At 34.1% G+C, this 19,598-nt stretch overlaps 1 protein-coding gene across 3 annotated transcripts in view; it reads left to right on the top strand.

Moving 5' to 3' along the window:
• The window catches only part of CHD1 (chromodomain helicase DNA binding protein 1), a 54,700-nt gene that overhangs the window by 23,790 nt on the left and 11,312 nt on the right, over positions 1-19,598 (top strand). For 2 of the 3 annotated variants that reach the window (XM_040541184.1, XM_040541183.1), the window contains exons 6-28: positions 193-342; positions 635-906; positions 2,386-2,611; positions 3,453-3,553; positions 3,803-3,981; positions 5,102-5,229; positions 5,786-6,002; positions 6,629-6,718; positions 7,531-7,721; positions 8,586-8,774; positions 9,084-9,246; positions 10,537-10,689; positions 11,102-11,173; positions 12,513-12,662; positions 13,251-13,399; positions 13,664-13,760; positions 13,849-13,944; positions 14,896-15,072; positions 15,235-15,395; positions 16,751-16,792; positions 17,505-17,635; positions 18,043-18,181; positions 18,943-19,093. In XM_040541184.1, the coding sequence (XP_040397118.1) occupies positions 193-342; positions 635-906; positions 2,386-2,611; positions 3,453-3,553; positions 3,803-3,981; positions 5,102-5,229; positions 5,786-6,002; positions 6,629-6,718; positions 7,531-7,721; positions 8,586-8,774; positions 9,084-9,246; positions 10,537-10,689; positions 11,102-11,173; positions 12,513-12,662; positions 13,251-13,399; positions 13,664-13,760; positions 13,849-13,944; positions 14,896-15,072; positions 15,235-15,395; positions 16,751-16,792; positions 17,505-17,635; positions 18,043-18,181; positions 18,943-19,093 (3,424 nt within the window). Of the gene's footprint in view, positions 1-192; positions 343-634; positions 907-1,852; positions 1,938-2,385; positions 2,612-3,452; positions 3,554-3,802; positions 3,982-5,101; positions 5,230-5,785; positions 6,003-6,628; positions 6,719-7,530; positions 7,722-8,585; positions 8,775-9,083; positions 9,247-10,536; positions 10,690-11,101; positions 11,174-12,512; positions 12,663-13,250; positions 13,400-13,663; positions 13,761-13,848; positions 13,945-14,895; positions 15,073-15,234; positions 15,396-16,750; positions 16,793-17,504; positions 17,636-18,042; positions 18,182-18,942; positions 19,094-19,598 lie in introns of those variants that run through there. The other variant, XM_040541185.1, reaches the window with a different exon arrangement.

Genomic DNA, 19,598 nt, shown 5'->3' with positions numbered 1-19,598 from the left:
CAATTCCCTTTGAAGCCACTGGGCATTTTTGTTTATCATTCATGACAATAATTTTTACAACTTTCTGTCCATCGGCTAAAATAACTTTTATTTCTGTGAAGAATGCTTGAATTACAATAGATAACTATGGTTGAATATCTGATTTAAAAAAAAAAACAAACTGAATTACTCTTTTGTCTTTCAATTTTACAGCGAAGACTGGCAAATGTCAGAGTCAGGATCAGTATCGGGAACTGGTTCTGATTCTGAATCAGAGGAAGACAGGGATAATAGCAGTTGTGACGAAAGTGAATCAGACTATGAGCCAAAAAACAAGGTCAAAAGCCGGAAACCTCCAAGCAGGTAAGAAGTCCTTTATACTCTGGTACAATGTCTAACAAGCAGTTAAGTATTGTACTGCTAATACATATGCAAATAAAATCATTAACATATATTTTAAATTTATATTTTTTAAAGCTACCAAAGATATTACTAATACCGGTACTTTTTTACTGAATGCCTTTTCCTGCCTGCTGTAACTAAAAGTGTTGTAACTGGGCATTCAAGAAACACATATATTCAGAAAGTATCACAGAAGACTTTTGGTTGTCCAATTTGATACGCCATTGTTGTGTTGTATCTTACTGTCTTCAAGAATTAAGCCAAAAAGTGGGAAAAAGAGTGCAGGACAGAAAAAGAGGCAACTTGATTCATCTGAGGAGGAGGAGGAGGATGATGAGGAGGATTATGATAAGAGAGGATCTCGTCGCCAGGCAACAGTCAACATTAGTTACAAAGAAGCTGAGGAAACCAAGACAGATTCAGATGATTTGCTGGAAGTTTGTGGAGAAGATGTCCCGCAAACTGAAGAAGATGAATTTGAAACTATAGAAAAGTTTATGGATAGTCGAATTGGCCGAAAAGGAGGTACTTTTTAACAATGTTCTTAAGATACTGGAGTGCATTGTGGTGCAACTTTAGCATTCTTAGCTGTAAGTCTCTGATGTTTAAAAACAGCAATCATTTTAAAATACCGGAAAGTTGTCATCTTTTGTTTCTTATATTCATAAAGATGTTCCTTTTTAAATGCTCTTCTAAGCATTTCAAAGTAAAATGTAGAAGAAAGTCTAAGTAGAAGGAAAAATAAATAATCAGAAGAGAGCTTCATATTGTATAAATATGTATCATATTTTTACACCACTGTTTGCACAGTTCATTGGTAATTGATTTGTATAAATTGTATTTACTGGAGTGGAGAAAGCAGACAAGATAGACAAGTCTGCTGACCAGTAAGCCTCAGCTCTGAAAGACTGTTGGGAAGGATGAACCACTGAGACTGTGATTTCAGTTATTGCTGTACAAATTGTCTCAATACAGTGCAATACATGGAATCACTACAAAACAGATATAGAATTTAAATGGTTCACTTGCATGTGAAGTTCTACATGTATTTTTATGAAGGATAGTAGGCATGTTGTATTTCCATCAGTTGCTGTCATGTGTTGTCCAGCAGTTCTGCTTTGAGTTTGAGGATGCAAAACAGACTTCTAATTATCTATATAAGTAGATAAATAAATAAAAATATATAAAATGGTCCCCTTGCACTTCAGAGCTTCTTTTCTCCATTGGTTATACCCAGTCACTAAATTTCTGACCCGTCTCAGAGCTTGCACTTTCCTCTCAACTTTCTTCTCCCATGCTGTCCTAAGTTCTAGCATATCCTTTCCCAATGCCAGGAGTGCATAGTGTTGCTGCTGTGTTCAAAGTCTTCTATTCTACCTGCCCACATGCTATTGCTGCTTGTGCTTTATATTGTTGTTGCCACTCTGTTGCTTTATCTGGTCACTGCAGCTTGCCGGGCTCATTTCCTTACTTGGCTGTCCTCACAGAAATGAGCCTGTTTCCTGCTGCTAGGATGGTTCGGTTGTGATACAGACTGTACTTAATAATTTTCCCAGGTAAGATTCCAAAGCCAGAAAATGGAGTAGAACACATTTAGGGAGAAATAGATTCATAGCATCATAAGCTATGATTACTGATGTCTCAGTTGCCTTTTGTAGGCTCAGTGATGAGAATAATGTAACAGAGAAGACAACAAGCAGTGTTAGTGGAGCATTCCCTGGCAATCACTTTGATTTAAGTAGGAATTCAAAGAAAATTCTCATGAGAAATGATTAGATGTCATAGATTAGATACAGAAGTTTGGATTGCTTTTTGTGATTCTCTTTGACTACCGTGCATGTATTAACATATCTACATAATTGTTCAAAGAAATGTAATAACATGAGAACTGTAGATATGAGTCCAGTTACATGCTTATATAAAAGTATCAGTAATTGCTGTCTTACTGGTTAACTTATGACAGTGCACACTTAATTAAGGATTCTGGTATGGTTTCTTTTTCAGCCACTGGTGCCGCAACCACCATCTATGCAGTTGAGGCAGATGGCGACCCAAATGCTGGGTTCGAAAAGTCAAAGGAGCCAGGAGAAATACAGTATCTTATTAAATGGAAAGGCTGGTCACACATCCACAACACTTGGGAAACTGAGGAAACACTGAAACAACAAAATGTTAAAGGAATGAAGAAACTGGACAACTACAAGAAAAAAGATCAGGAAACAAAACGATGGTGAATATTTTTATGAGGACTTCTATGTTGTATATTTTGTAACAACATGGCTGTTTCATAACAATTGTTTTGTAACAGTTATGCTTCTGAGACTTGTTACCTCTTTATGAGGGCAAGGTTTCAAGTGTCTGTACAACAGGAAGACAAAAACTTTGAAAGCTGAAGCCTCCTTAACATGATCCCATAAGATAATCTGAACTTGATTTTAATGTATCTGTTATAAATTAAGTTTTAACAAGATGGGTAGTGTTTAATAATAATAATGAATTTGTTATTGAACTTTTTTCAGTTATGTAGGTTTTTTGCCTTAGAGATAGATTAATGTTTTCTTGCTGTCTTAGCCATTTCATATTGTTTTTAAGAATTTAATTTTCTTGGCTTGAATCTCTGTTCAAGCCTGAGAACCAAGAATTGAAGAAATCCATACATTTCTGTGTCATCTTTCTAGTATTCAATTTATTACAATGCTTAATATATTTAATGAACACTGGTGGGATTTTCAGCAACCTCAAGTGAGATGGATTCTTACAGAATAAGCTACCCTCAATACTGTTCCTTGAAAATACCCTATAAAGTATACTACTTGCTGAGAACAGGTATTCTGAATTATCAGATTGTGATTGTAATTGTGTCTTTCGACAACCATCCTTGGTCATTAATGTTGAGGTGCCTAGGCCAGATGCAACACTTCTGTAGTAGGAATGTCTGAGCTGTAGCCCCTTTCAAAGAAATGCTCAAAGCAGTATTCCTGTGGTGGTTACACTCAGAGGTTTATTGCTAGATTTTCTTAGTTTTAGAACCACACAATGTAATAAGTGCTGTAAATAAATTCCTATTGCAGGCTGAAAAATGCTTCTCCAGAAGACGTGGAATATTATAACTGCCAGCAGGAGCTTACAGATGATCTACATAAACAGTATCAGATAGTGGAAAGAATAATTGGTACGTTACAAACCTGCAGACAGAAAGCAGAGAATATTTTGAGAATATTTTATGCTCATTGCTCGTGTGTTGCGTTTGTAGGTAAAAATGTGGAATGTTACTAACTTATTTTTTAATTCAAAACAAAATTTTGGGTAAAGAGAAGTTGTACTGTGAAGCTAATTTATGTTGTCTTATCACCTAAAATGAATGTATTCTTAAAATACAGAAGGAAAATATTAATTTGGTATCTCTAATACGTTTCTACAGCTCATTCAAATCAAAAGTCAGCAGCTGGTTATCCAGACTACTATTGCAAATGGCAGGGTCTACCTTATTCAGAATGTAGCTGGGAAGATGGTGCTCTCATTGCCAAAAAGTTTCAGACACGCATTGATGAGTATTTTAGCAGAAATCAATCCAAAACCACTCCTTTTAAGGACTGCAAGGTGAGTATGTAATTTCAATGGATTTATAATAAGTTGTACTGGCTCTGGCTGTGATAAAGTTGGAATAGAATAGTTTAGTTGGAAGACGTCTACAAAGATGTAGGTCCCACCTTGCTGGGAAGCCTGTTTCAGTGTTTGACCAATCTCACAGTAAAGAAATTCTTCCTAATGTAGAAAAGGTACAATTGTTTGGTCTGTTGCTGAACAGTGTTTGCACACTGTTCAGGTCTTCTTTGTTTTTCGCTGTGCCCTCCTTTCCCCCTTCTCCACCCAGAAGCAGGCTAGGGGTGGGCAAGTGTTTGAAAGGGAGCATACATAGTCAAGATGGAACAGGTGACCGAAACTGGTCAAAGAGTGGCATGTAATGTCATGCTCATCATTAAAACTGAGGGGGAAAAATCAGAAGTTCCATGGTGATCTTTGCTTGGAGACTTAATGGGTCTGCTGGCTGGAGGTCACGTGTGATTGGTTGTTTTTTTGTTGTAGTTGTTGTTGCTCTTTTATATTTATATTTCTTTTATATTTTCTTTTTTCTTTCCTTCACCTAGTAAACTGTCTTTGTCATGATCGACAATTTTTTTCTCACTTCTGCCATTTCAGTTTTCTCTGCCATCCTTGTTCAAACCAAACAACTGTACAGTGGTTTAAAAAAAAAAAAGTGAAAGTCTCTTATGCATCAAGAGTATTTTACATATTACAAAATGTTCTTGAAGGTTGTTTGAGACCAGTAGTAATGATAGATACATAGCAATGTGTGTGTCAAACATCTACTACTAAGAATGGCTTTTCATAGTGATTAATCCCCTGCTTTTTTACTGGCATTCAAATGGCTTGTTTAGTATTTTACTTTGTTTGAAAGGTAAACTTAGTGAACAGTGGGTTAACATAATTCCCATTGTTGAAGTCAGATGACCAATCAAACTGATTTTAGCTTGCAAATTGATTTTTTTTTTTTTTTTTTTTTTTTTTTCAAATTACTCATTTTCACATGGCCTAGTGTTTGGTGGTGGATGAAGACGACTTGGTGACCCCACAGATGCCTACTACTACATTTTCTATAGAAAGCCATTCTGGTAATTGCAGTCAGTAGTAAAACTGATGCTCAGTTTGCTTTCGACAGGTTCTAAAACAGAGACCAAGATTTGTTGCACTAAAGAAGCAGCCATCTTACATTGGAGGACAGGAAAGTTTGGAGTTAAGAGATTATCAGTTAAATGGATTGAATTGGCTTGCTCATTCATGGTGCAAGTAAGTATAGTTTGTTTGTAAATTCTAAGCATTCATAAAAACTTCGTTATTTTTTTTCTATATTTATTGAGGCTAGATGGCTTACTACAGTAAGCTGAAAGTAGAGTCCAGAAAGGACTGTTTTTGCTCAAAGAAATACTAAAGCTACTAAAGTTAATTACATGGTTTGTTTCAAAAAACAGTTAAGCTCTGCTGTTGTTTTGCTTTTACTTTCTGTGTGGGAGTAAGTCATATTTTTTAAAATCAATCAGAAAAAATAACTAAGACTACAAAACTGAAAGAATCAAAGCAAAATCTTCTGAAATGCCAACGTTAGTGTTACACTTATAAGATAGACCCCTTAAGAATGCTTCCAGGCTTTTTGTTAATTTTGTTAATTTAAGGAAATAGTATCTACATAAACTTCTCAAAATGTATAGTTGCAAAATCTTGAAAACTTGTACAAGTAGTTTCTGTATTCAAGATAATAATGTCTTCTTGTCCATTCCCTTCCTCTCCCTTCATCCCCCTCTTCCTCATTCTTTTATTTTTTTTTTTATTTTATTTTTTTTTTTAGAGGGAATAGTTGTATTCTTGCAGATGAAATGGGTCTGGGTAAAACAATACAAACAATTTCTTTTCTGAACTACCTGTTTCATGAACATCAACTGTATGGGCCTTTCCTGCTGGTTGTGCCACTTTCTACTTTGACATCTTGGCAAAGAGAGATTCAAACTTGGGCTCCTCAGATGAATGCTGTAGTTTACTTAGGAGATATAACCAGCAGAAATATGGTGAGTATTTCCCTTCATCATTAGAAAAGCTTATTTGTAAACCACATTCATTTCATATTCCTGTCCTCCACTAATTTCCAATATTTTGGTTAGAAGTGAGCAAATAGTTGCTGAAACACTTAAGATGCAAATTGAAAGGTCAGGTTATGATCCTATATAAATGTGCATGAAAGATTTCCATCCTTCTTAATAATAAACAGGATTAAAAATGTAGTCTTGCACCTGAAAACAAGTTGTCTTCTTCCATATAATTATTTATGTGGATAAAATAAAAACTAATATGTATGCAAGCCAACCACAATCTTAATTTATTTTCTGAAAGGTTCTTGTTTTGTTTTGTTTTGTTTTTTTCTTAATCTGTCTTCTCAATGTTAGTAATCTTATTTATTAAAGCAAAAACTGTTTTGTACAAATTCTCTGCTGTTTATTCAGAGGCTAACAAAGTGGGTTGGAGTGCTTAGCTTTGAAGTTCAGTCTTGTGGAAGTTCAGTTTGTGTGTTGTGCTTCTGTTCTGTGATCAGATTATTGAACATCTTTTAACATTTATATTGCTGTAGTGCTTATGTCTCATTGATTGATATGATTTTTTTTTCTCTAGCTTACTGTTTACTTAATTGTTTTTGTAGATAAGAACTCATGAATGGATGCATCCACAGACCAAACGACTAAAGTTTAACATACTTCTGACAACATATGAAATTTTGCTGAAGGATAAGGTAATTCCACTAGCTTTTTCAGGGAGATGAAACCATTTGTCCAGTGTAGAACTCTTGTTAGACTTGCACATATTTGGGTTCTCAGTCATTAAATGGATGTGGAGTGTGATGGATTTTACTTTTGGACAGTGTGTATTTTTCAAGCACTTCTTGCCTTTTTGTATGTGTGATGGGCCTTTTTCCATTTCGTCAAGCAGGTAACGCTTCTAGTTTGCTTGAGCTTTTCATTACTGTAATGATCTCCTCCCATCAGGAGCTGTACTTTCCTTGTATCATCAAAGAGCTGAAAAAGAACCCAGCCCATTGCCCAAACATCTTTGAAACAAAATTTTGAAATCCAAGATGACTTTTCTTCATTATTATGCATACAGTAGTGTATTACTACTGTGTCCAGGACAGTAGTACACAGAGTTATTGTTAGTCCTTCTAAGAGTATATGGAAATTTTTATAGACAATGAGAAGAACATTTTGATTTGTTTGGGAAGAACAGGTCAATAGCTTCTGTGGTTGGTAGTTTTTTGTTGTTGTTTGTTTGTTTGTTTTTCTGTTATGAAAATTAATGTGGATCAGACTGTGCTCCCTTTTTTCATCTTTTAACTTGATTTATACTTTCTTGGGATGTTTGCATATGCTTTCTTTGAACCTGGCTAATATAAAAGTGATGGTTAGTACTAAAGACATATAGCTGTCCATATTTTATTAAAATAATAAAAAAAGAAAATGATGGTATTTATATCCTGGTTATAAAATGTGAGAAATTACGTACTATGTTTATCTGTGTAATGTTCACCTGTTTGTCCATTTCTTTAAGTCATTCCTTGGCGGTCTAAATTGGGCGTTCATAGGGGTTGACGAAGCTCATCGTTTAAAAAATGATGACTCTCTTCTGTACAAGACTTTAATAGACTTTAAGTCTAACCATCGACTTCTTATTACTGGAACTCCTCTGCAAAACTCCCTCAAAGAACTTTGGTCTTTGTTGCACTTCATCATGCCAGAAAAGTAAGGAAGAGTTTTGCATTGTTCTTGTAAATATTTTTGTTCAGTTTATTAATATGAAATAGTGTAGTGATTTGAGAATCAATAAAGGTAGACAATAATACTGTAAGATTGTTTAAATATTCTGTGCAATGTAGATGTATAGTCCTGTTGCTGGTCCTGTTGCTGAATAACCCCAGTAGTAGTTACTTCACCATTATAGTAGTCCACAAGAATCATGGATTGAGGTGTACTGGTAAGGGCCCAGGAAAAAAAAAAAAAAAAAAAAAAAAAAAAAAAAAGGCGTACTCTTAACATAAGAGGAAAACTGTATAGCTTTACTATGGGGAAATAGGATGAGATTAGGGCTATCTTCTTGTCTGTGCTAGTACTGTAAATGAAAGCAAGTTTGTACCGAGCTGCTTGATACCCTGTATTTCAGTCAGGTGGCTATTTTTCCCATTTGTTTTAAATAAAGTGAGCTTCCTGTATTGATCTGATTTTTTATTGACCTCTGTTTGTACCTAGATTAAATGAGAAGTAGTGTTAGAGCTCACATTCATATCAGACATCTTGTAAATGCCAAGCAATGTTCAATTGTCTTGCAATCAAAGCCACTGTGGTCTTTTATTTAGTAGTTTATTTTTAAATTTAATTCTGTAAAAGTGTTTGGGAAGTTCCATTCTTCTATTTACAGACAAAGTATTTGGAATTTCTTGAAAGATCAAAATTCAGAAATTGGTTAAATTAAACAGAGGAGGGGGAAGAAATCCATTTGGAATGTTTATACTTTTTTTTTTGTAATTGTGTTAGCATTGTTCTTAAATACTACTTCTTTTGGTCATTCACTCTGTCACTATTTTACACTTATTTTCTTTTATATTGTAGATTTTCCTCCTGGGAAGATTTTGAAGAGGAGCATGGCAAAGGAAGAGAGTATGGTTATGCAAGTCTTCACAAAGAGCTTGAACCGTTTTTGCTGAGAAGAGTTAAAAAAGATGTAGAAAAGTCTTTACCTGCAAAAGTTGAGCAAATTCTGAGGATGGAAATGAGTGCACTGCAGAAACAATATTACAAGTAACAAATTTTTTTAAATTTCAATGTTTTAATGATATGTCTACATGTAAATTACTGGTTTAATATTTTTCATAGTGCAGTTTGAATTTGGGGCAAAAGAGTAAAAATCAAGCACCTTTTTAGGATTTCACAACAGTGAAGTTCTGTGAAGCAAAGGTTTATTGGTCTAATCTCTGTTTATTTTGCTTCTGTTGTTTGGCATATTTGTACATTTTTACTAGGAGCTGCTTTTTTTTTTTTTAGTTCATATTTTGAGAGCTTGTCTTGCCTCCACATCTGGTTATTTACACTGTATGTCTTACATCATAGGTGGATTTTAACAAGGAATTATAAAGCCCTCAGTAAAGGTTCAAAAGGCAGTACGTCTGGCTTTCTGAACATTATGATGGAACTCAAAAAGTGTTGTAACCATTGCTACCTCATTAAGCCACCAGATGATAATGAATTCTATAATAAACAGGAGGCCTTACAGGTAATGTCATTTTGTTTTTAATTTGGGGAATTCATATTTGTAATGTGCACACTGTAATTTTATAGTGTTCTGGCAATTTTTTAGTTCTTATTAAAGTATTAGGAAAGAGCAAGATCTCTGAAAACATTTATCCTGGACTTTACAGGTAAGTGAATTGATTTTTGTTTCTTTATTGGAACTGAACACTAGACAGATCTCTACTAAATAAAATATCAATGATTTTTAATTGCAATCAAAACGAAAAAGAAATAGTCAGGCTATGCATCTTCACACAAAATGAATTTAAGACCTATTTTAAACCCAGACAAAATAAAGCAGCTAAACAGAGGAATGTAAGGTAAATGGAAATGCAGGTGACTGGCAGTGGTACACCAGCAATCTCTGTAACAGCATAAAGCAATCTGCAGAATGTTTTTAAGCTTTTTGTATAACCAGATATGCCTGCAAACAACCAAGCTGAAAGGAAATAAAAGTAATGATCATTGAAATCTGTCTGATTTTTTTGCTGTTGTTGTTGTTCCAGATGAAAACAATTATCGTTACTACCAGAGATGGGCTGTAACTTTTGTTTTTAGTAAATGTTAACTAATATTTGTACCAAAACTGCTCAGAAGCAAAACAGATTAAAAAAATAATAATAAAAATTATCAATGATGTGATTTATATCAACATAACTTTTTCTAAAGATTTTTTTCCTGTAAGCCTCGAAGTTGATAACTTAAACATTTTCCCCAAAAATACTAGTTTGTGCAGCGACAATTGTGATTGCAAGCTATTTTGTAATATGAAACCTTTTTTAAAGCTAAAGGAAGTGTCATTTATAACTTGGCACACTCTACAGCTACCTCATACAAAATTAAATCCCTTATAACTGCTCAAACATTATTTCTATTAATTGCAGACTTTTAACAATTACTTCTTTGGTCGACTTTAATAAGTTTTTTTTAGCTCTTAATTATGAATGAACACATTCTCCAAAATTCTTTCTCAACCTAAAGAGGCCTAATGTTTAAAACGTTAAATTCTGCATTTGCTTTCTGTTCTTGGTTCCTTTCGGAATAACTAGAAGTCTTGATATTGTAACCCACCTAAAGTCTGTTAGGCACCACAAACAACAGTCCTATCATGCATATTTTAAAGTATGTATGTTATAAGGAGTGACGAATGTTTTTGTTTTTCTCCCACATCAGTAGACAGGAAGACAAACCTTAAAAGAATGTCTGACCACCTGCAGCACTTACTAGTATCGAGGTGAACTGTTTTTGTAATGCATATTTCTTGTTTTGATAGCATTTAATACGTAGCAGCGGGAAACTAATCCTTCTTGACAAGCTACTGATTCGTCTGAGAGAACGTGGCAACAGAGTTCTGATTTTCTCTCAGATGGTGAGGATGCTGGACATCCTAGCAGAGTACCTAAAGTATCGCCAGTTTCCCTTCCAGGTAACAAGCCTAGTAGTCTTGATCCTGAATTTAAGAAAAATCTTTTCTGTACTCTGAGGGTGACAGAGCAGTGGAGCAAGTTGTCCAGAGGTTGTGAAATCTCCATTCTCTGTGATAATTAAAAGCCAAGTGGACATGATCCTGGGTAACCTGCTCTAGTGGACCCTGTCTGAGCAGAGGTGTTAGACAAGATGACCTCCAGTGGTCCTTGCCAACCTCAGCCTCTCTGCGATTATCTGATCTTTACCACTTTGCTTAATAAAAGAGTGTCCTTGAATTAAAAAGATGATGTGAAGCACTAACATTCCTTTTTTTCCTTCACATTACTGTTTTGGCTGTTGAGAATTCAAGTTGCTCTGATGAGAATATAGCATAAGAATTACTTTTAAACTGTAGTATTCAATCTCTTTAGAGACTTGATGGATCAATAAAAGGGGAATTGAGGAAACAAGCACTGGATCATTTTAATGCAGAAGGATCAGAGGTATGGTATTTTTTTTTTTTCCTATTTTATGTTTTCCCAAGAAATATCAGAAGTGTTCTGTAAAAATGAATGTTGAGAAAAATAAGAAATGCATCAATAAGTTTGAAAATCCATTGTTCTTGGCTAGAGTGTAAGGTTTATGTCTACTTTTTTAGATTTTAGATTTAATGCAAAGCACAGAACTAAGTTGTGTGTCTTTGTTTCAAGAACAATGAAAAACTGATTTCTGGCGATTCTTTGCGTGACTTGTGAATTTATAAGTGTCTCTGTTACAGCTTTTTTTTTTTTTTTAAGCTTAGAGGATTTATAGCTTATTAACATTCCTAATATACAAGCTGTTCCATTTGATCAAGTTAAATCTTTCTCCTTTTTCTGGGGCACAGGGAGTGATTGTTTTTTCTTGGTGATAGGATTGCATTTCTCAGTTGCTGCTGAGCTTCTGTTTCTGCTACAATTGAAGAGGAAGGACTTAACTCCATGAAGTAAACTTCAGATATATCTTAAATACAGAAGTTAATTCTGTTTTAAATCCCTAGTATAGACATCATTGCCTTTTTCTGAAAGCTTTGCAGTTATACTGTACAGTTTTTGAGGAACCTAAACTTCACACGGTATTTAACAGTGAAGGCAAACTTCACATTTGTGCAGCAACCAAATTATGTTCTCTGCTTTATCTTCTATTTCTTTCCTAAAAGTTTGTAACGTTTCGTATATTTTTGGCCATTAATGAGCAAAGATCTTCATGGAAATATTTTACATAATTCCCAGGACTCATTCCTGAGAGTCATGGTTTGCTGTTTTCTGTCACTATACTAATTTCTTTTTCCTATTTTACTTTCTCTCAAATTTCATATGTTGTTTTATTGCATGTCTCAAGCTTGTTTATAAATATATTGAACAGCAGTGACCCTTCAGGAAGAATTCTGCCTCCTGTCTCTTAATTTAACTGGTCATATGTAGTCTCAATGTCTCCCCTAGTATGCCATGGCTGATTAGTTTTCTTAAGTGGGTAGGTGAAGGGAAACTGTAGTTTTGTTACATACAAGGCTTTAACAGCAGAGTTCCATGCTTTTGTCCAGTCTTCTATTCGACTGGGTTTTTTGGTTGGCATCTAGGATGCTACAGCCTTTAAACCACAAAGGAATAAGCATCAATGTGTATTGCAAATAGTTATCAATGTTAGCTTTATACACAAAGAAACTTTCCCTATAGAACGATTACAGAATTGACAGTGTATGACTCTAATGTGTGCCACAGAATGCATAAATAAGTGTCACAGTGGTTCATTTAAGAATATCAGAACTACTAAATACAAAACGATTTCATTTTATGATTTCAGGACTTTTGCTTTTTACTGTCTACCAGAGCTGGAGGATTAGGTATAAACTTGGCATCTGCTGACACTGTAGTTATATTTGATTCTGACTGGAATCCACAGAATGATCTGCAAGCACAAGCTAGAGCTCATAGGATTGGACAGAAGAAACAGGTACATTCAGCTGTAAGCTCCAAACCTGAGGGACAGTTCCCTACAGTGGCTATCAACTGTCTGGGCCATTGCGGTATTCGTGTATTTTGAGAATAATTAGTACTTGGCTGGATGTGTTAAAAATGTTAATAATGCTCAATTTTTTTTTTTATATTTTTAAATCTCCTTAAATGGAGACATAATATGGTGGCTGTGGTATATGTATGGGGAGGGAGAAGAGTTGTGGACTCGTCTGTCCCACCTTCATTGGCATCATGTCATTCTGGAAAATAACTCCATCAGCTACATTCCCATTACTTAAGTATTTCGTAGTTCTCTTTGGGTTTCTTTTTTACTTGGGGTAATAATCAGAAATACAAGAGTTTTGCTTGTGGCAATGCTTGTGGCTAATCACTGAAGCTTAAAAAAGACAAGTCTTAAGAATTTATTTCTCTATTTTTAAACTGCTTATGTAAGACCATAGTAAGAAGTTTGAACTAGTATTTCATAAAATAAATAAAATTCAGATGATGTGTAGACAAGACAGACAATTCTCCTTGTTGTTGCTCACTTATTTAAATACATCAAAAATTTACATTTAAAATACAGGTTAATATTTATCGTCTAGTCACAAAAGGATCAGTAGAAGAAGATATTCTTGAAAGAGCCAAGAAGAAGATGGTGTTAGATCATCTAGTAATTCAGAGAATGGACACTACAGGAAAAACTGTACTACATACAGGTTCTACTCCTTCAAGGTATATTTTTATTATCTTACACGTCAATTTGTATTTAATTATATTTGACAGGTAAGTAAAATTGTCAGTAAGTTCACTTTGTTAATGAAAGGCAAACCAAGGTTAAATAAATAAAAACTGCAAAGCGTTTTGTCTTTGTAGATTTTTGTTTCCATATCAAATTTTAATTGACAGTAAAAAGAAAGCTTAACTGGCTCCTGGTTATAGAGAATTCTTTCAGTCTACTAAAATAAAATGTTTTTCCTGAAACATCCTGTATTTCAGCTCAACACCTTTTAATAAAGAAGAATTGTCAGCAATTTTAAAATTTGGTGCAGAGGAACTTTTTAAAGAACCTGAAGGGGAAGAACAGGAGCCCCAGGTAAGTAATGTTTCTAGACTTGAAAAATAAAACAACCCAAAGTATGTATGAATTATTTCATCATAAAGATAAATTCAATCTTTTTCAGGAAATGGATATAGATGAAATCTTGAAGAGGGCTGAAACTAGGGAAAATGAGCCAGGTCCATTAACTGTAGGAGATGAGTTGCTTTCACAGTTCAAGGTATTGCTCTGTCATCTCCCTCCTGTCATAATTACTTTCCCTTATTAAAAACTTCTATTTTTCTTTTATGTACCTATCGCCTTCATTCTTATAAAAGAGATGCCACAATAAGTTAACTCTCTATCTCTTTCTAATAATTTCCATTATACCCTCAGTACAAACATTTAAAAATATTTATAATGTATTTTACTAATAAAATAAGAGATATTTATGAACGTGTTAATGAGGAGAGGTTTGGGTACTGTTGCATTAATGCCTTTAATGTTAAGCAGTTGTGGTACTTCCGAACACAAAATATAATGTCTGGATTTCTTAATTGATGACTTTTAGAAATTGCTTTCAGCACTGAAGTAAACTTGAATGACAGATACTTTCTGTCACCAGCTGTCACCAGCTAGACATATTGTCATGTGGGTGATTTTTTTTTTTTAATTTAAAACATATAGTATGATAAGTGTTTTGATCAGTAGGCTATTAAATCACTATTCTGCTGATGGTTCATGTACAATCTTTTTTAATTCTTACGGTGTACTGTTTGGATAGTTTTGCATTACTACAGTCTCAAATGAACCGAGGCATTCAAATGTCATTAGACTTATTCTGAAGGAAGTTAACTATAATGTAGCTACTGGGGATGTGTTTTGTTATGCTCTACATTAGTCAGCTTTTAAAAGAAGAAGAATTTTCATCTTTTCTGAGCCTATATTGCATGGAGTACATCTGTATCATAAATGAGCGAAAATATTTTCATTAGAGACAGTGTTTCTTGAAACTTATACGTATAGATTTTATGTGTATTATAAAGCAGTAATAAATACAAATGCATGAAATATATAGATGCATAAAATATGCCATCAAGAACTTAGGTTTCCTAAAATATCTTTTGCTAAGTTTTGCTTAAATAAAGTCATTTGTTTAAGTGGTGAAAATACATACGTTCTGATGTATAAGGTGGCCAACTTTTCCAATATGGATGAAGACGATATTGAGTTGGAACCAGAAAGAAACTCAAGAAACTGGGAAGAAATCATCCCAGAAGTCCAGAGGCGAAGAATAGAAGAGGAGGAAAGACAAAAAGAACTTGAAGAAATATATATGCTCCCAAGGATGAGAAACTGTGCAAAACAGGTACCTCTGGGCTTTAACTGACTTGTATTTTTGTTTTGTCTTTTTATTTTTATTTTTGCATTTTTTTTCCTTCTCTGAATTCATATTTTTGACAGGCTAGGTAAAAGTTTATTTTGTTTGTGTTAATAATGTAGTTCTGAACTGTTTATTCTGAAATTCCAGATCAGCTTTAATGGAAGTGAAGGAAGACGCAGTAGGAGCAGAAGATATTCTGGATCTGATAGTGACTCCATCACGGAAAGAAAACGTCCAAAAAAGCGTGGAAGACCACGAACTATTCCTCGAGAAAATATTAAAGGATTTAGTGATGCAGAGATCAGGCGGTAAGATATGGGGTGATGTGCATGTTTAAAGGGGCAAAACAGTTGTTTTTTTAAATCATTATAGAGTTCAAAAATACTAAAGACAGTCTATTTTTGTGAAATTATTTGATTTTTTTCTTTCTGTTTAATGTTTTACCTTGAGAAGGTACAAAAGCAGTTTTTGTACTTTCTGGTGTTGACATAGTTGAACTGTTATGGCCAGACTTTGAATCCATTTTGGTAAGGGATAAAATTAGCTTGGAAAATGATTCTTGGTTGTTTTTTACTTGATTATTGTTACTCTAAATTCCTGCATCCCTTGAGGACAGTGATTTCAAAAAAGATTTGATAACAATGGGTGAACTTTTTTTTTAACATATGAAAAATAGTTTACTTCCCATGATTCTATGTGAAAGTTGCAGAAAGAACATGTACAGCTTTTTGGTGATAACTACAAAAAAAAGTTGAGTGGGTTTTGTTTTGTTTTAAGCTTCTTGAAACTGTAATTGAATTAATTTCATAAGGTGTCTTTTTAAGCTAAAAAATACAAAATCCCATTTGAGAAGTGTATCTTGAACAGTTGGTCTCAAATCTGGTGCTAAAGTATTTTTTGGCAGGAAGAATAATTGCCTTTGCTTTGCCTTTGTGTCTTTGTGAAATGTTACTCTGCTTCTGAAATTTAGGTGTTCACATTTCTCTAAAATATTTTAAATCTTTCAAAATACTTCTTATTATAATAATAATCCTTAATAATCCTTTAAAGATTCTTGTTGCCTTCCTGTTTCATCTAACAAAGTGGATTGCTTATTCTTTCAAGTGTATTCACATGCTTGCACTGTCAACTTGAATCTTTGATTGTTATGGAAATTTCTTTTTTTCCCTTTATTTTTATTTAATTCCCTCTTTATCCTGCTACTTCTCATTTCTTTCCATCAGTTATTTATCCCAAAAGCATTAACATTCCTTTATCTTCCACGTTGTATTTTCTGAAATCTTAAAATCACCTGTATTGAGTTTCAGATTGCTCCTTATGTTATGCTCAGATATAACATAATGTCTGAATTCTCTATTTACAAATTTCCATTTTATTTTTGATTAAAAGCATCTAGTTGCTGAATTTTGTCATGTGAAAGTAAAAGAAATGTTTTTTTTTTTTAATAAAAAGTAAATTGTACCTTCTATTATTTTATTTATATCTGTTCTTAAACGAAATAGAGCTATGACTATGTGCAGGTTATCTTGATATATATCAAGCTATGGGTTTTAAAATATTGTTAGGATTTCAATACAATTCTTTATGGACAATTCAAGCAATTAAAAACTAATGTAGTTAGTTAAGCATACACTTAAACTGCAAAATTGTTTTCTGTTATTAGGTTTATCAAGAGTTACAAGAAATTTGGTGGCCCTCTTGAAAGGTAAACTTATAATTGTGTAGCGACTTTAAACCTTGTTTTCATAAAAATTAGAACGATATACCAAGAAACCTTAGACTAGAGAGAAAATAATATGCTTGGTCTTTTAACTTGACTGTAACGTGGCTCTGGGTTAGCATCAAGAAACCTTTCAGTTTTGCTGGATTGCTTGTTATTTTCTTTGTATTTTACCTATTGTCTTGTTTAATCTGCATTGGTGATAGGCATGCTGTTGTCTTGTCTGATAGCCTGTTGAAAGACCATCAGTTTATCCACTGTGACTGTTATCCACTGTTCAAGTTACTTTTGCCATTTCATTTTTAAGATATGGAATAAGGCAAAAAGCTTAAGAAAAACTTAACATACTTATTTTCCTTGACAATATGTATATTCTATATGATCGTGTCATATGTAATGGTTCCTTTTCTTTTTTTTTTTTTTTTTTTAAAAAAAAGTACTGCAATCTATCTCAAAACTGTAGAGTTAGGGCCCTTTATAGTAATTGTTATATTGTCCTCTGATATCTGAATCTCTTATTTTTTCCTTTTTGTAATTACTATATTCTTTTATATAACTGTTTTTTAACTGCATGGGTAACAAGTACAGGTGACTGATAACTTAGATGATCATTTTTCTAGTTTCAAAATCTGAAGGAGTCATTTGCAATTGCTAAACTTGCAGAGCTATAGAAATGTATGGTTTTTTTGTATTACAGGTTAGATGCTGTAGCTAGGGATGCTGAGCTAGTTGATAAATCTGAAACAGACCTTAGACGTTTGGGAGAGCTTGTGCATAATGGATGCATTAAGGCTTTAAAGGACAATTCATGTGGACAAGAAAGAGCAGGTACAGTGTGTTTGGAGGTGTTTGTGTGCGTGAGGGGGAATAAAAAGTGTTAAGAAGTCTGAATTATTCTTGCACTTTGATCATAATAGGAAACAATTCTTAGGGGAAAAAACAAATGTTATCATTCTGGGTGATTTTGAAAAAGGGTTATACTAAGACAACAACTTCTTTCCTTTTTTTTTTTTTAAATTGTCACTGCTGAGTGCAGTTTGTTTTTGCATTACTGTGAAATTTAAAAATTATCTGTTACTATCTGATAGACCTTGAGATTATGGAGCTTAATTAGACCATTATGTTAAGGAAAAGTCTGATAGTATAGCTATACCAGTGAACTTGCTTGTTTTCTTTGTTTTTTATAAGATACATGTAACAGCTAACATTTTAATACTTCGATCATTTATTTTAAGGAGGTAGACTTGGGAAAGTTAAAGGCCCAACATTTCGAATCTCAGGAGTGCAGGTGAATGCAAAGCTAGTCATCTCTCATGAAGAAGAGTTGGCACCATTGCACAAGTCCATTCCTTCGGATCCAGAAGAAAGGAAAAGGTATTTTTTTTTTCCTAAAGGAAGTTATAATTTAGAAAATGGTTCAGGCTTTATTTGCTTTATTCAGAAAACCCGGACTCAGAGGAAACTGTCACAGCATTGTCCCTCCATTCCCTGTAAGGACTGGCAGCAGCAAACTGCTCCAAATTTGTTTTTCATTATTTCTTCCTCCTTCAGGGAAGGAAGAGGTCAGTATCAGCTTTGGCTTCTGGACTGTACTCACTGTGTTACTCATAGTACTACATCCTGACTAAAAGTCAGGCTTGCTGATGAGCTGTTCCATATGTCATATCTGCTTGAGGGAAAGCAGTATATGTCAAACTGCAGTAGATGGTAACTGTTGGTGGTAGTTACCACCCTCTGAACTTCTTTTCCTTGTGTATCACAATCTTTACACTATCCGCATATTCAGTTAGCAGTTTCATTTGGATGATGTTTTATACAGAAGTATAAAACAAGAGAACTTCACAATTAGCCAACTCTGTGACACCACCCAGGGCCACAGACAGATGTCTTTTGTCTATCATGATCAATATAATCTTGATCAGCTTTAAAACATATTTCAGTGTTGATTTCAACAAATATTTTCTGGAAATGTTAAGAAAGTATAGTGGTAGATACTTGGATTACTTTCCTAAGTATAATAGCATCGTAGTGATGTAACTAGATGCGTGTTGTCTGTTCTTAGTAAGTCAGCATCCTCTTTCCTAAGCTTCAGAAATAAAAATCTCTTATTTGTTGTTGTGGTTTATTTCTGTTAGATATGTAATCCCATGCCACACCAAGGCTGCTCATTTTGATATAGACTGGGGTAAAGAAGATGATTCCAATCTGTTAGTAGGCATCTATGAATATGGCTATGGCAGCTGGGAAATGATAAAAATGGATCCTGATCTCAGTTTGACACAGAAGGTATGTCATCTACAATGTTTTATCAAGGACTTTTTTTGTTTAGATAATAATGCTAGTGACAGTTACTGAAAGAGCATATTTTATGATAAGTGAAATTGCAGAGATTTTACATACCTGTAGTACTTCCACATATCTATCCTTTGTGTGGTGTGTCATTAGATTTGGAGTCTTTGGTATTCAGCTGAAGTCTGCCTTCTTATGGTCAGTTATGCTTCCCTATTGCTGTGGGCCTCTGTCATTTGAATTCTTTCTTTTCTGTCTTTTGCTTCCCTATTTTAGATGTTTGAGATGGGTTTGTTTTGTTCTTGAGTTTTTTGAAGGGAGTTTTTTCTAGGGATTTGTCTTGGTTTCTCCACCACCACTTAATCCCAAGGTTCTTCAGTTGATGGACAATCATGACATGAAAATAGCTGTACTGGTCAGACTGAAGTACCGCAATAGCTGATTAGCAATAGTGAGCAACACATTTAGGAAAAAGCTAGGGTGAGGCAAACTTCGTGACAGT

This window comes from Cygnus olor, chromosome Z, assembly GCF_009769625.2.
Source record: "Cygnus olor isolate bCygOlo1 chromosome Z, bCygOlo1.pri.v2, whole genome shotgun sequence".
Lineage (NCBI taxonomy): Eukaryota > Metazoa > Chordata > Aves > Anseriformes > Anatidae > Cygnus > Cygnus olor.
This window is presented reverse-complemented; position numbering and strand designations above follow the sequence as displayed.